The following is a 14,772-nucleotide window of genomic DNA, read 5'->3' as shown; positions in this document are numbered from 1 at the left end:
TAACCACTAGACCAATCTAGGGAGTGGATCTTCTCCGGTGAAAAAAAAAACTGGATGATATGCAGTATTTAATCTAATCATTCATCACTCTCTCTCTTATTTATTTTTAGTCTCACTTATAGAATTAAAAGTGAGAGATCACACTGTATTTTGTCAAGTGTTCAAAAAACTGGAAATGATTCATTTCCGACCAATCTAACTTGGTTTGTGGTATAATAAACTACATGGTGGTATATTATGATTATTTGTTTTTGGTATAATAAACTACATTTTCATTTAAAAAGCCCAACTTATGGTGGTATATTAGAATAGTACAAAATGGGCAGAAAGGATAGTACACATTGGCGAATGGCCCAATCTAAAAAATATACAAGATTTTATATCTGTAGACTGAAATTGAAGCATGGCCCAAAATACTGCGTTCAAAAATTTCTTGATCAGTATTATACTAGATAAATTCTACTCAATCTTCTCTATAAATAATAAGTTATTTCTTATAATATGTCTAATTATCATTAGATAAAATATGTTGATTATCATAGTTAATATTAATTTTTAATTTAATTTAAATTATGATAACCTAATTAATTAATCAAGGTATAACTTTTTTTTGTAACTTATAAGAATTATTAGAGAATTCTATTTTATAATTATGATGAAAAGTAATTGCTAAAATTTGTTATTCTTTGTTATTCTTTGTTATTATGAACCATGTAAAGTCACTTAAAGTTTAATTTCAATTATTATAACTCAGGTTAAATTAAGAATTAATATTAATTATAATAAATTAACAGATTAAGTATGATTTTGGTCCTTAAAATATAAGTTGAAATTTTTTTTGTCTTCAACATTTTTTTCATACAAAATCATCCCTAAAGTTTAATTTGGTTTTAAAATCGTCCTTAATTTAGGGATCAAAATCGTACAAAGCTGACGACGAAAGCAGAGTCAGAAATGGATCGTGGACAACTTCTTTTCTTCTCCCTTCTTTTTCCTTTTCCTTTGTACGAGTAAAAATACTCTTTTTTTTATAAATTTTTATTATGAGTTATTTGGTTTAAAATTTTAAGATTTAAGTAAAAATGACGATTTTAAAACTTGGTTTTAAACCTTAGGGATGATTTTGTATGCAAAAAAAGGTTGGTGATAAAAAAATTTTCAACTTATACTTAAGGGACCAAAATCGTACTTAATCCTAAACTAACTCATTTTATCCAATAATAAATAGATATATCACAAGAAATAATTTATCTTTTGTTTAAATTCATGTAAGTTATTATTAGGGGTAAGTATTGTTTTAGTCCCTAACGTTTAGGGTCAGAATCGAAATTGTGCCTCATGTAATTTTTTATTTAGAATCGTCCCAAACGTTTTATTTCGTATTAAAATCGTATTTTTAACTTTTTATAGACAAAAATACTCTTCATTATCACCAGCACATTTACCACTACCACCACCTCCCTTACTCCCACCAGATACTAATAATCAGATTCAAAAACACATTATTCAAATTTAGAAACAACAACATCAAATTCAACAACAAAATCAACACACAACAACAATGAAATAAAAAAATAACAAATTAAAATTAGAATTAGAAGCAAAAATAGAAGCAGAAACAAACACAAAAATAGAAGAAGTAGAAGCAAAAGCTAAAGTAAAAACAAAAAGCAGAGGCCGAAGCAAGAAGAAGCAGAAAGCAGAGGCCAAAGTAAGAAGCAAAAGTCGAAGCAAGAAGCAAAAGTCGAAGTAAGAAGCAGAAGCAGAAAGCAGAGACCGAAACAAGAAGAAGCAGAAAGCAGAGGTTGAAGCAAAAATCAGAAGTCAAAGCAAGAAGCAGAAGCAAAAATGGGGAGGTGCAGCGGCAGCGAGCTCTCTCCCGACTTGGTTCTCCTCTCTCTCGCGAGCTTTTCTCTTTCCCATTTTTTCTTTTCCTTCCTCCCCTGTCGCGTCTTTCTTCCTTTTTCTTTCTCTCTCTTGTGTTTTTTTTTAATTTTATAATTTTTCAGAGTAATTTAATAATAAAATTAAAAATTTTATTAAAAATAACGATTTTAATATAATTTTAGAGTCTAAAATAATACTTACCTCTTATTACTATGAGTAGAGAATAATTGGAGTGGTTGGGGTGAGTGTTGTAGTTATAGACATAGAATTATATCCCTAATGAGTGTTGCGTATGTCATTGGCATGACTTGGTCACTTTAATAAACCGTTAAAACATCACCGAGTTGTACTACAACATTATGCTCTAATCTAACTAATGGTTTACTTGCAATTTGGTGCCACATCTTCCGATATTATATATATTACCCCAAATAATCATGTGGCGACACATTGTTCCTGTTTTCTATAGTCAAATATTTGACTAAGGCCATCCCTATTTTCTTTTAAATTCATTGGATGATGTAGTGTCTAAAAAAATTGTACATTTTTCTATTAATTTCAATTTTGACCTGATTACATACATGTATGTTCTAAGTATTTTTATATTAGTATTTAGTAATTGTAACTTTTTGAATTGTAAAGACCTAATAAAAATATTGAAATAGTTTAAAGCGACTACCAAATACGTTAGACTATCAATAATAATAATAATAATAAGTTGGCAATTTCGGATCCACTATAAATTCATATATAATGCTTTAGGGGAAATTTGCTTTTAAATAATCTGTTAACAAAACTATTCAAATATGAGAAATTTTATAATATGTACATATTGTCATTAGTTTTTGCTAATCACGTGACAACTTGGACACTTAATATTATTTACTTTCCTGATGGAACTTAGGAACACTCATAAATTAACGTAAGCACCTTCATTTTTATTAGTATAGAAATCATGAGTTAAGGTTTTCATCAAGGGGGGGGGGGGGGATTGTCAAAGAAATTAAGTCACGATGATAATTATATTCATTATGAATTATATGCATATTAATTATAACTATCCTATAAAATCTGTAATTATTAATTAACTAAAACACCATATCTATCATCATCACAATCCGTATCCTAAAGCATGACTTTTCCCCTAAAAATTTCATTGTCTTGGGTTAATAATTAACGAGGATTTTGATATTAGAACTATCAATGGGAGTTTATTTGTTAAGACAAAAACACTGATACCTCAGCAATAACATGATAGTATCTTTCTTTGGTTACTATATCCTAAATTGAGAAAATAACTTCTCTTATATAATAATAAACAATTGATACACTTCTTTCACGTATAACTACAACACATCTACCAAATTATAACTGAGTCACTAAAATTAAAAGAACCCTCACAAGTCACAACAATATAAAAGAGAACACTTTATTGTTCTATACTCAATACTATAAGGAAATTTATTCAAAGTGCAGACAAGCTTGAAAAATGAAATCCCCATTAGTTGACCAAAATTTTAAGACAATAAAGAATGCATTTATTTACAGACATGGGATATTAAAATAAAAATATAAAAATATAAAATTATATTTGATAAATGAAATATAAATAATAATATTGTATTAAAAATATTAAATTAATATATTTTATGTTTATTTTAAAATTAAACTAATACGTAGCGAATATGAAAGAAGAAGAGAAAATACTGAATTTGGTCTTTAAGTTATATTTAAGTCTTAATTTAGTTCTTAAAATTTTAATTGTCTTAATTTAGAGATTAAATTGAGACAATTAAAATTTTAAAAACTAAATTAAGACTCGAGTGTAATTTTAAAGACTAAATTGAATATTTTTTCAAAAGAAGAATATTAATTTTTGAAATTGTTTGCTTGAAACTTTGAATTAAAGAAAAATAAGTTTTGTTGATTGTTGAGATATGAAGGGGTGTGGTGGGGACAGTCACAGGCGTGCAAGCGTGCGTCTTTGACCCAACTTGCTTTACTTGTTACTGTTCCAATAACCCCTCACACTTCTTTTTCTCTCTCTCAATTAAATTCTAATCACACTCCATAATTCATTTAAATAATAATAGTAATAATTAAAGTGAATAACATTAACAACTACTATTATTAGAAGGTCGAAAATTCTAACACAGGATGCAGCATTCATTGACTCTCTTCCTCCCCTTCACCCTTCTTCCGTCGACCGTGTTCCCTGCATTTTTCAGCTGAAACTCCCCACACCCATCTCTGATTTCACCTCCAGATTCCAAACTAAGACCTTAGACACAAAAAAGAACGCAACTTGCAACTACCCAGACTTCGATTCTGCCCCATCTTCCAAGTCCAAAGTGGTTCCTTTTTGTTTTCGGTTGGTCAACGAGGTCAAGATGCTGCTGAGCTTGAAGGGTATCATGTAGATCGAATAGGACACAGAGGGGTCTGTGAATTAGTGAATCAATTGGTTTTATGACTTGATTATTATGAAGGTGTAGGTGAAGATTAGTGTGGGAAACGTGGAGATGGTGACTTCAACTTGCAAGGGTTCTTTTCTTGTTTGTGCAATTTTGGTGCTTGATTTGGTGCTTAAGGTCTCTGGCAATGCAGAAGGTGGGTGGTTCCTTTTGTCCTTGCTCTCTATTGTGTTTTAATTGTTCCCATTAAGCAGGTGCTTTAAATGATCAGGGTGGGGAAATTTTGCCCCAATTAAGCTACTTGTTCCTTTTGTTCTTTCTTTTTGATATACTTGATTCCCTTTCGGCTTTATTGTAGCTGGGTCATGTGTTAGAACTGGAGAACTTACTAATACACTTGGAGTAGCTTTTGTTAAGTTTCAACTTAGTGCTTCCCTAGTTGTAATATATGAGTTGATAGAATTGAATGGCTTTATGGTTTTTCTTAGTTTGATGATAGCCTTGTATCTGTGACATCAGTTTGGGTTATTCATTTATTTGTTGATTGTTGAGTAGGGAATGTTCAATCTTTAGTACAGGATATCACCATAATTGGTGATTCTAATAGTATGGGAGGCTTCTTTATCTCAGAGTGGCTTGTGGAAATGCTTTTGCCCTTGGAGAGAAAGAAGTGGCTTTCCATTTGCTTTAAAGTTTAATCTTTTTTTGTGAGTTAGTTAATTGTGAGATGGAGGTTACTAGGGTTGACTCATTGAAGTTGGGATTCATGTTTTGTGATTCCTGAATCTGACAATATTTCGCATTGCACCATAAATGTGGAGACCACACAACATAATAATAATATCTTTGCACCTGAATATTGCTTCTATCTAACACAGGTGATGCCCTAAATGCATTGAAGAGCAACTTACAAGATCCTAACAATGTTCTTCAAAGCTGGGATGCCACCCTTGTCAATCCATGCACATGGTTTCATGTTACATGCAATAGTGATAATAGTGTGACCCGTGTGTAAGTTGATATGTAACATTTAAAATTTCCTGTTTATTTATGGTTGGTTGTCTGTATAGTGATTATTAATCCCTTTCTGGTCAGTGATCTTGGAAATGCAGATCTATCGGGTACATTGGTTCCAAACCTTGGTAATCTACCAAATTTACAGTACCTGTAAGTTGCTATCCATATACTCTTTGTGATCAGATTATTTCATTATCGAAATCTTTTGAGTTTATATTCGGGGGGTTTCAATTACAGGGAGCTTTATAGTAATAATATAACTGGAAAAATCCCAGACGAGCTCGGAAATTTGACAAACTTGGTGAGCTTGGATCTTTACTTGAATGTGCTAACTGGTCCAATACCAGCTACATTGGGCAAGCTTAGTAATCTACGCTTCCTGTATGAAATACTTCCCTTATTCTCATATTTATATGCAAAATATATTTGACTTGATTTCAATTTCGTTTCTCCTTTACCTTTTCAGCATCCAATTTATTGTTTGATTTCCCATGAAATATAGTTAGTGGTAGAGTACATTGTCTGCGACATGCTATTTCATTTCCAATAAAGGCTGTGGTATAAATGAGCATATACCTATAGGAAAAGTATCTTTCATATTTTTATTGTTGCTAGTACTTCTGTTTGACTCAATAATGAGTGTCTGTTGAATTGCATGAAATATATGGTAATTAATGATAGTGCTCAGTGGTTGTAAAAATGAATAAATGAAGCACTAATTAAATATGGTCAAAGGTCCACACTCATGCTTAATCATATAGTTATATTTGTTAAGTAACTTCGGTGAACTGTCATGCATCCATGCCCTCTATCTTTTACTCTCTCTTTTTTTTCATGTTTCAATATAAGTAGTATATTAGTGATAGGCTTATTCTATTTTTAACTCTTTCCTGCTTGAAACTTGCACAATTTACTATTTAGTAATCATTGTTGCACCTTTTTGCTGATACTGTTTTATATTAAAGTATCAAATCTTATTACCTGCAAATTAATTCTTCCTGCCCTCTGAAATAGGCGTCTCAACAATAACACCTTGTCAGGAGGCATTCCCATGTCTTTGACCGGGATCAATTCACTGCAAGTTCTGTGAGTGTGACTCCTATATTTTCATTTCCCACTGAGTTAATATAGACATGTATTTTTATTTATAATTGTTTACTATATTTTTGAGAGTGCAACACCATGATTGTTGTGGAATGCAGTGATCTCTCAAACAACCAGCTAAAAGGAACTGTGCCAGTCAATGGTTCATTTTCATTGTTTACTCCGATCAGGTTGGTGCCAATAGTTTTATTTATATCTATGACTATTGTTAAGAGGTGACCTCACTGTTGACAGTTGGTGGATTCCAATTACAGTTATCAAAATAATCCTGGCTTGATACAACCAAAGAATGCTCCTTCTGCGCCATTATCTCCTCCATCAGCACCTTCTTCAGGTTTTTTGTTCTTCTATTGTTGATGATTTTGAATTGTTGAAGATAACTTGACCTAAATATGTTTGTTTGTATCGTAACTCTAGTTCCCATTGATGTCACAGTCTGTTGAGCTAGACGCTAGAACAAATTACAAGTTTATAACTATAACTACCTTAACTTGAAGCCAGACCCAATTTTGGTTTGGAAAATAATGAGACTGGGGGCTAGGGGCCACAGCTCCTTCAGGCCAACTAGATCAATAACATGTTAATAGCAGCTCATCCAAAATGTTAAATGTCTGTTAAAAGTTATTCAAAAATGTAAATGTGTGAAGATGTATTCGTATACTCTTGAAGTAAATGAGTCCCCAACGAAGCTTCAAATCTTTTCTTAATAGTATTTTATCAAATAAAAGTAAAAGAAACTTGTTAACATGGTATGAAGTCGTTTGTTATATTTAGTGCTAGTAGGAAAATTTAATTCAACAGTTGAATTGATAAAATTCAATGTTCACAACTTTAGTATTTTGTGAAACAACTTTTTCATGTTGTGCATACTTTGCTTTTGTTTCCTTTAGAAGCTGTCTCCGGTCTTTACCTTGCATTCCAACATTATGTTCACCCTGTTACCCCTGAAGGACAAGGAGAAAAGTAACTTTTGATAAGTGGCAGGCTACTGTTTTTCCCCGCGTTTATTTTTTAATTAATGAAAAGGATGAAATGATGAACACTAGTCTCTGAAGACATTAAGGATAGCCCCTTTAGGACAAGCGTATATGTCTCGTGCTTAAATGTATTGCCTCCACAGGTTAATGTGCCTAATGGTGTAGTCGTATAAGTCAAAATATAATTATGTAGAACCTTGGGATTCTTATCCCATTAAATTAAATTCAATTTCTTTGAATAGACTCATGACTTATTACTCAATCCGTTAATTCTTTTTGCAGGTAACAGTGCTACTGGAGCTATTGCTGGAGGAGTTGCTGCAGGTGCTGCCTTGTTGTTTGCAGCCCCTGCTATCGCACTTGCATATTGGCGAAGAAGGAAGCCTCAGGATCATTTCTTTGATGTCCCTGGTTAGTTGAATACACAAAAGATGGTGTACATAGTGATAAATGCTGTGCATTATAGTTGCCACTGATTTTCTGACATCTTATCTGTCTTTCAATGACAGCTGAGGAGGATCCTGAAGTTCACCTAGGCCAGCTTAAAAGGTTTTCGCTGCGTGAGCTGCAAGTTGCAACAGATAACTTTAGTAACAAACATATTCTTGGTAGAGGTGGATTTGGGAAGGTATATAAAGGGCGTTTAGCTGATGGTAGTCTTGTAGCAGTAAAAAGGCTGAAAGAGGAGCGCACACAGGGTGGGGAGCTGCAATTTCAAACAGAAGTGGAAATGATCAGCATGGCCGTGCATCGCAATTTGCTTCGGCTCCGTGGTTTTTGCATGACACCTACTGAACGGTTGCTTGTGTATCCTTTCATGGTTAACGGAAGTGTGGCATCATGTTTACGAGGTAATTATTGAGTCAACAATACAAACTGCTTTTATTCATAAATTACTTTTCTTCCTATGCATTATATATAACTTCTCTTGTATGCTGTTTATGTTAGAAATGTTATAGTCAAATCATGGATTTCTTTTTTATTTAGTATTGAAGAAATGACATTTATGTATTTTTAGATGTTATCTATTCTAGAACATAACACGCATAGATATACAGAAAATTTTATACAGTTCAAATGCAAATTAATTCTTACGGCTGGTATTCAAACTGTTTTATGTTAGATACTTGTTGATTGATATTGCTTGTCTTATTGTAGAACGTAATGAATCTCAACCGCCACTTGACTGGCCAATACGCAAGTGTATTGCATTGGGAGCTGCTAGGGGGCTTGCTTATTTGCACGACCATTGTGACCCTAAGATTATTCATCGTGATGTCAAAGCTGCAAATATATTATTGGATGAAGAATTTGAAGCAGTTGTTGGAGATTTTGGCTTAGCGAAACTTATGGATTACAAAGATACTCATGTTACCACTGCTGTACGTGGTACAATTGGGCATATAGCACCAGAGTACCTCTCAACTGGGAAGTCATCAGAGAAGACAGATGTTTTTGGATACGGTGTGATGCTTCTTGAACTAATAACCGGGCAGAGGGCTTTCGATCTGGCTCGACTTGCCAATGATGATGATGTCATGTTGCTTGATTGGGTAAGTATTCAGATTTTTCAAAACATGTCATCCCAAGGAGTTGAACAAATTTTGCTAACTGTATTATCTATGAATCTCTTGACATGATTACTCATGCTGAATATTTTATTTTGTTGCTTTCTATCCATGATTCTGTAACCTCAAGTTCCTGGCTGCATTGTTCTGAATTGCATAGGCCATGTGTAATATTAGCATGAATGAGTAACCATTTTTGGCAACTGGCATTGTTTTGTGGGTGCAGGTTAAAGGGCTTCTTAAAGACAAGAAATTGGAAACACTGGTTGACGCGGATCTGCAGGGCAATTATAACGATGAGGAGGTAGAGCAGCTAATCCAAGTAGCGTTGCTATGCACACAAGGCTCCCCTATGGAAAGACCGAAGATGTCCGAGGTGGTTAGAATGCTAGAAGGCGACGGTTTGGCCGAAAAATGGGAGCAGTGGCAGAAAGAGGAGATGTTCCGTCAAGATTTTAACCACATCCATCACCCAAATGCAAATTGGATAGTAGACTCTACTTCTCACATCCAAGCAGATGAACTATCTGGTCCTAGATGATCCTTTTCAACATTCAGAAGGCAGCAGAAGGATACCAAAATCCTGCACTGACAATGCTTTTTCTGTTGGAAAATAGATACACTTCTGATTTGTGCATAATGATTTTCTTCACCCTTTCTTTTTCATCCTTTTTGAAATTATGTTAATGTTAAGAATACATGCCCCATTGATCATATGTTGTGATTATTAAAAGAAAGAAGAAATTTGTTGTAATTTCAGTTGGGTTGTCATGTTGCAGGATAAAGTCTGGCCCAACAAGCAAACCACCACTTTTGTCAATGTATGTATGAGAAAATTAGTATAGATCTTTATGGAAATAAATACAATTCTGTTATCGTTCTCAGACAGGTATATTTTGGTAGGTAGTCTTCTGTTGATGTGGATTCAGCCATTCCGACAATCATGAATGTTACATTATTATGCGAACAAAATATTATGCATCACTTTTTGTGTACATTTTGTGTGTGCAATTTTATTTTTGGTATTAAACTAATTAATAAGAAATAAGAGAATAAAATTTATCTTTTATACCGTAAAAATATATATTTATCAAAGAATCATGCAAATATAAATTTTTTAAAAATTAATTTAACTCGTCCATAAGATATGCACCTACTTTGGCTACGAAGTTTTAATGTGGATCTTCCTACATATTAACTGCTACTAGATAACAAGAACGAATCTCAAGTTATATATGCACCCATAAGCCATAAGGTAACTTGAAATCCCTATCTGTATCACTATATGTCAGCCATGAAACAAACCCGCGTATGAAGTTCCAAATTAACTAACCAGAAGCACTGCCATTGTAGTTTGTGACCCAGAGATTAAAAACGAAAAAGAACAAGAATCACTGACCACAATAACCAAGAGTGAACAGGTAAGGGACAAGGAGCATTACACTATCTAATCCACAATTGTACTTACATCTCACCTTGTCATAACCCAAAATTGCTCGACTATTTTTAAAGAAAAAAAATTGTCATAAGGCAACAAAAGTCGTTCAAGCGTTCGCAAATTTCTATTTATATACAGAGCCAGCTAATATACTATACATAGAACAGAATCCCAGAAGAGGATCATCTCCATTTCATTATTTTCTTCCTGTAGTACCAATGCGTGGTTTGCCCTTAACCTCAGACTCCTGTGTATCACATGTGCATAAATGTCATTAAGAGATAATAAAGATATATTCTTTTAGATGAGTCATCAAACCAAAATACCTGTGGCAAGTGGAGGAAGATGTACGTCTTTGCTGTAGCAGGATTACAATTTTCTGCCCCTTTACTCCAGTCATAGCAGACCTATAAGCAGGATACAAACAAATTAATGCTAAATGTTTACAAACTCTTCCCATCTCGGCATCACCACAAGTAGTATTAATCTTAATTTTAGTTGAAACCATGAGATACATATGCAAGTTTTGGTAAATCTGATGCACAAGTAGCATAATTAACTTAAAGAAGTGCTTGAAATTAAATTGGTGCTAAAGTTTATTCATTAATGCTGCAAACTCAAGAATTGATGTGGGTATACCGAGTAGGCAAATATTGAACCATCATTATTGAAGGTACTGCAAGGAATAGGTTGGTTGCATCTTAACATGGCCTGGATAAGAAATCTTGAATTAGAAAAGCATGTATTTATCAGAAATACTACTATGCATGTGCCAGTTAGAAATTCAACGAATGTCATCAAAGACAAAAATTACCTTCAACCTCTGTTTACTATCCTTGTCCCAAAAATTGAAAGCACCATCTGATCCAGCAGTTGCAAATGTGTGGTGTATCTAAGGACAATGGGAAAGTAACGAGAGAACCGATAATAGGCAAAGGTCAACATAGTTCCCAATGATATAGGATGTCTACCATTGGTAGAACTGTGGTTAGAAAGTAGAAATTAAGGACAACTGTTGCATTAACAGGGAGGCCCACAAATCATACATAAGTAAAGAATCAGCTATGCACTAGACAGAAGACAAAAGAGAATTCGTGCATAGAATTCCAGAAAATTGCACAACTAAAGGATATAGAATAATAGATTTAAAAGAAAAATTAGATAAAATAAGTAAATCGTAAATTGCCACAGGCTACGCATTTGTCAAATATTGCAACACACCAGACCTTTAGATCATCGGTAAAATATAAAGTAAATCAAGACTCAAATCAGCATAGTCAGGAACATATATCTCACCGGATGGAAATTTAAGGAGTTGACAGAGTATATTTCATTTCCCTCTCTGTGGCATTTGAAAGTGAAGTTTTTTCCCTGCTGACCATCATCCAAATGATGCACCCCAACTCTTCCTTCAATTGATCCAACCTGCAGTAAGTATATTCTCAGTTTCAACAGTTCAAATTAATCAACTTAGACTTATACAGATGGAGCCCAACCATGGAGGACAAATAGTTAGGCTAACAGGTGAACTTAGTTTCATTAGACGACAGACAGAAATTGAAGTGTAGTTCCCCTTTCTTTGCTGGAAAGAATAGATATAAGCGTGACTTGTAAAAATAACCAAACATCTAAAAGAAGTGGAGCATGATACATACCAAGAAACCTTGTTGATCAGGGAATGCTGCAAGGCACCTTGTTTGATACTTTAAGGGTGAAACGATTCTCTTGAATTCAACCTGTTGCACATGAACAATAATGCCCAAGCTAAGCAATTTGAGAAACCAATGATGTGTAAGCAACAAAACAGCCTCATGAAATACAGAGAAAATAGACCCAATATCACAAGTTAATTATATGACTGAAAGACAACACAAATCTAATGTAAAATATGATTAAGTTGTGATAAACTAGATCCAAGTGAAGTATTACCTGAGGATTTTGCAAGTTGTATACAATCAGATTTCTATCAGCTGTGCCAACAACCATCAGAGGATGCCTCACTGTCATTGCATAGCAGCGCTCCGGGAGTTGCTGGGTGTGCACTGGATTTGGTTGCCTTGTATCCCAGTACCTAAAAGTAGCCAGAAAATGTTACACGGAGAGGAAAGAAGTACCAGATCACACAAAATATCAGTGAAGAGCTAGATATGAAACCATCCTCATATGTCTTATAGTGAGGCTAGATATAGAGTGAGACTTATTTTCATACTCCCCCCCCCCCCCTTTTTTCCTGTAATAATTTACTTCAATTCTAATTAAAAACAAAAAAAACCACCTGAGTCATGCTATATTATTCAATGGATACCGTAAAATCAGCAAATTCTATTCTAGTACCTTACCTCAGAGTTTTGTCCCAGCTTCCTGTTACTAAAAGGCTCATCTCCGGAATCCAGGCGATCTCTTTGATTGGTGCATCATGCATTGCAACAGTCATTGGTTGACCACCAGATAACAAAGGCCACATCTTTACTTGCTTGTCACAGCCACCAGAGAAGACAGTTGTGCCATCATCTTTCCAAGTAGAGCACAAAACCTATGCAGAATGAGAAACATTATGATGTGCAGACCAATTGAAAGAGCTTACTGCTTCCAGAATGTAGGTTTTAATCGTCAAGTACTACTACTAAGTACTACTACTACTACTACTACTATTAATCTATTACCTTAATCATTTCGACAGTGAATGCATCTCATTAAATATTAGTTGCATATATCAACAAAAAAAAAAAACATGTGGTAACTAGCACACATACATTGAAAGTCCAACAGGACAACAATGCATAATCAACCCACGAAGATCACACATGCAAGTGATCTAACTATGTTCTTCATTTAAATCAGTCAGACATCGAAATAATAGTCAATCCTGTATGTCATAGTGAAACATAACACCCTGGTTCTTGCACTCTAACCATGACCATCTACTTCTCATTCCTAATTTTAAAAACCATCTTGCTTATACAGAACACTGAACACACAGACACTCATAAATTCACATGCAATACATGGTAATGATAACTTAGCACAACCTAAACACCTTACCGGGTGGTCATGAGATATAGATGCCTTGGGGACAGTACCAACATTCACCCCATTCCTTGCTACCTCCCAACACCGAACCTACAAGAAAAAGATTCACAAAGTAGCACTATATCATAAGCCTGTTGAACTGAGACCTTTTCAAAATGTTGCATTCAATTGCAAGCAGAGAAAAAAAAAAGGGTGAAATTTACGCTACACAAGTAAACAATTAAGAGAATGATGATGATTCACCTGGTTGTCCCAGGAAGTGGCAACGAGGAAATTAGCTTTGGGACTGAAACTGAGACTTGAGACTGAATCAGTTGGAGGTTGATTCACCTGACAAAAATTAAATCCCCAAAAACACAAGTTCAGAAGCTGCTTCTGATGAAGAAGAAAAGAGGAAGAGATAGAGAATTCTATGATACCTCAATGGACTTGTTAGGGTTATGATTCGTGCTTGTCAAGAAATTCGACATTTTTTACGCCAATTTTTTTTTCGGAAGATTTTCTCTGAGAAAATCACTGAAAAACAGAAAAGAAATGAAAAGAAAAAAAGTGTTTGCAGTTTGGAGGGAGAGTTAGTAAAAGAAAAAGAAATGACTCGAGTGTGCAGGAAAGGGTTTAGTTGCGGTAAGAGCAGGTGTAGGAATTTAATGCTGCGACCTAGCGTTTTTGCCACGCCTTTTTTATGGGCTATTATCAAGGGCTCAGCGTGCTTATGACGCTTTCATTATGGGTGTTTTGGACATTGCTTATGGGCTTATTTTTTTTGTTTCTCCATTATTGGCCACTATTTGGGCCAGAGTTATAATATTTGTTTCTTTCCTACTTAGTCCTCTTGTACGGTCCAAGGGAAAAAAAAAAACATGTATATAACTAAAAAGGATGGAAAATAAAATAAAAGTCCGTCTCCAATCTGCAGTGATGTGCAGTTTTTTGGTGACTAAAAAAAAATTGTATTAAGTATGTTATAAAATTGGGTTGGTCGAGTGGTCAGTTCACTCGTTCGCTCAAACAAGTGTCAGGAGTTCAAATCCCGTTAGGGACACCGTTTAAGTAAACAAAAAAAAATACTAAACAAAAAGGAATATGAAAAAAAATTTAAGCCGAAATGATTAACATGAATTCCAAATTGTTAGATCATGGTGACATAAAGAAGTATTATTTATTTGATTGACTTGCATAATTTAAAACTATCAATGTAAATAGAGTCACACAACCACATCTTATGGTATTTGTTGGATGAGAATACAAAATATTATTATACTATAAAGTACAAATGCACATTTGATCACAGCTAAAGAATTTAATTAGAGAGCCCAATTTGCCAACATTTTAAAATT

The 14,772-nt window shown here is 34.0% G+C and overlaps 2 protein-coding genes across 3 annotated transcripts; one reads left to right on the top strand and one right to left on the bottom strand.

The window, feature by feature from the left end:
* Positions 1-3,888: 3,888 nt before the first annotated feature.
* Positions 3,889-9,851, top strand: LOC112714886 (BRASSINOSTEROID INSENSITIVE 1-associated receptor kinase 1). Its single transcript, XM_025766582.3, has 11 exons — positions 3,889-4,497; positions 5,180-5,312; positions 5,397-5,468; positions 5,556-5,699; positions 6,333-6,404; positions 6,521-6,592; positions 6,677-6,756; positions 7,682-7,810; positions 7,909-8,250; positions 8,558-8,952; positions 9,194-9,851. The coding sequence occupies exons 1-11, from the start codon at positions 4,410-4,412 to the stop codon at positions 9,506-9,508; spliced, it is 1,842 nt and encodes a 613-aa protein (XP_025622367.1). The 5' UTR covers positions 3,889-4,409; the 3' UTR covers positions 9,509-9,851.
* A 511-nt stretch (positions 9,852-10,362) lies between these two features.
* On the bottom strand, positions 10,363-14,049 carry LOC112714884 (protein RAE1). 2 transcript variants are annotated; one of them, XM_025766580.3, is made up of 11 exons: positions 13,855-14,049; positions 13,679-13,765; positions 13,448-13,525; positions 12,745-12,938; positions 12,335-12,476; positions 12,061-12,141; positions 11,702-11,830; positions 11,220-11,297; positions 11,045-11,116; positions 10,732-10,812; positions 10,363-10,652 (listed from the first exon to the last, which is right to left on the bottom strand). In XM_025766580.3, the coding sequence occupies exons 1-11, from the start codon at positions 13,903-13,905 to the stop codon at positions 10,602-10,604; spliced, it is 1,044 nt and encodes a 347-aa protein (XP_025622365.1). In that variant the 5' UTR covers positions 13,906-14,049; the 3' UTR covers positions 10,363-10,601. The 2 variants fall into 2 exon arrangements, with proteins under 2 accessions (XP_025622365.1, XP_025622366.1); XM_025766581.3 differs by lacking the exons at positions 11,045-11,116; positions 11,220-11,297.
* Positions 14,050-14,772: the final 723 nt, after the last annotated feature.

Source organism: Arachis hypogaea, chromosome 10, assembly GCF_003086295.3.
Source record: "Arachis hypogaea cultivar Tifrunner chromosome 10, arahy.Tifrunner.gnm2.J5K5, whole genome shotgun sequence".
NCBI lineage: Eukaryota > Viridiplantae > Streptophyta > Magnoliopsida > Fabales > Fabaceae > Arachis > Arachis hypogaea.
The sequence above is the reverse complement of the archived record's forward strand: the minus strand, read 5'-3'. Positions and strand labels throughout refer to the sequence as shown.

Bases quoted from the DNA above. Each gene is read 5' to 3' on its own strand.
- LOC112714886 (XM_025766582.3), top strand. From the start codon at position 4,410: ATGGTGACTTCAACTTGCAAGGGTTCTTTTCTTGTTTGTGCAATTTTG. The intron at 6,405-6,520 runs GTGAGTGTGACT...TGTGGAATGCAG, and splicing joins ATCAATTCACTGCAAGTTCT to TGATCTCTCAAACAACCAGC. The intron at 8,953-9,193 runs GTAAGTATTCAG...TTGTGGGTGCAG, and splicing joins ATGTCATGTTGCTTGATTGG to GTTAAAGGGCTTCTTAAAGA.
- LOC112714884 (XM_025766580.3), bottom strand. From the start codon at position 13,905: ATGTCGAATTTCTTGACAAGCACGAATCATAACCCTAACAAGTCCATT. The intron at 11,298-11,701 runs GTGAGATATATG...CATTGTCCTTAG, and splicing joins ACTCCTTAAATTTCCATCCG to ATACACCACACATTTGCAAC. The intron at 10,653-10,731 runs GTATTTTGGTTT...TGTGATACACAG, and splicing joins TCTTCCTCCACTTGCCACAG to GAGTCTGAGGTTAAGGGCAA.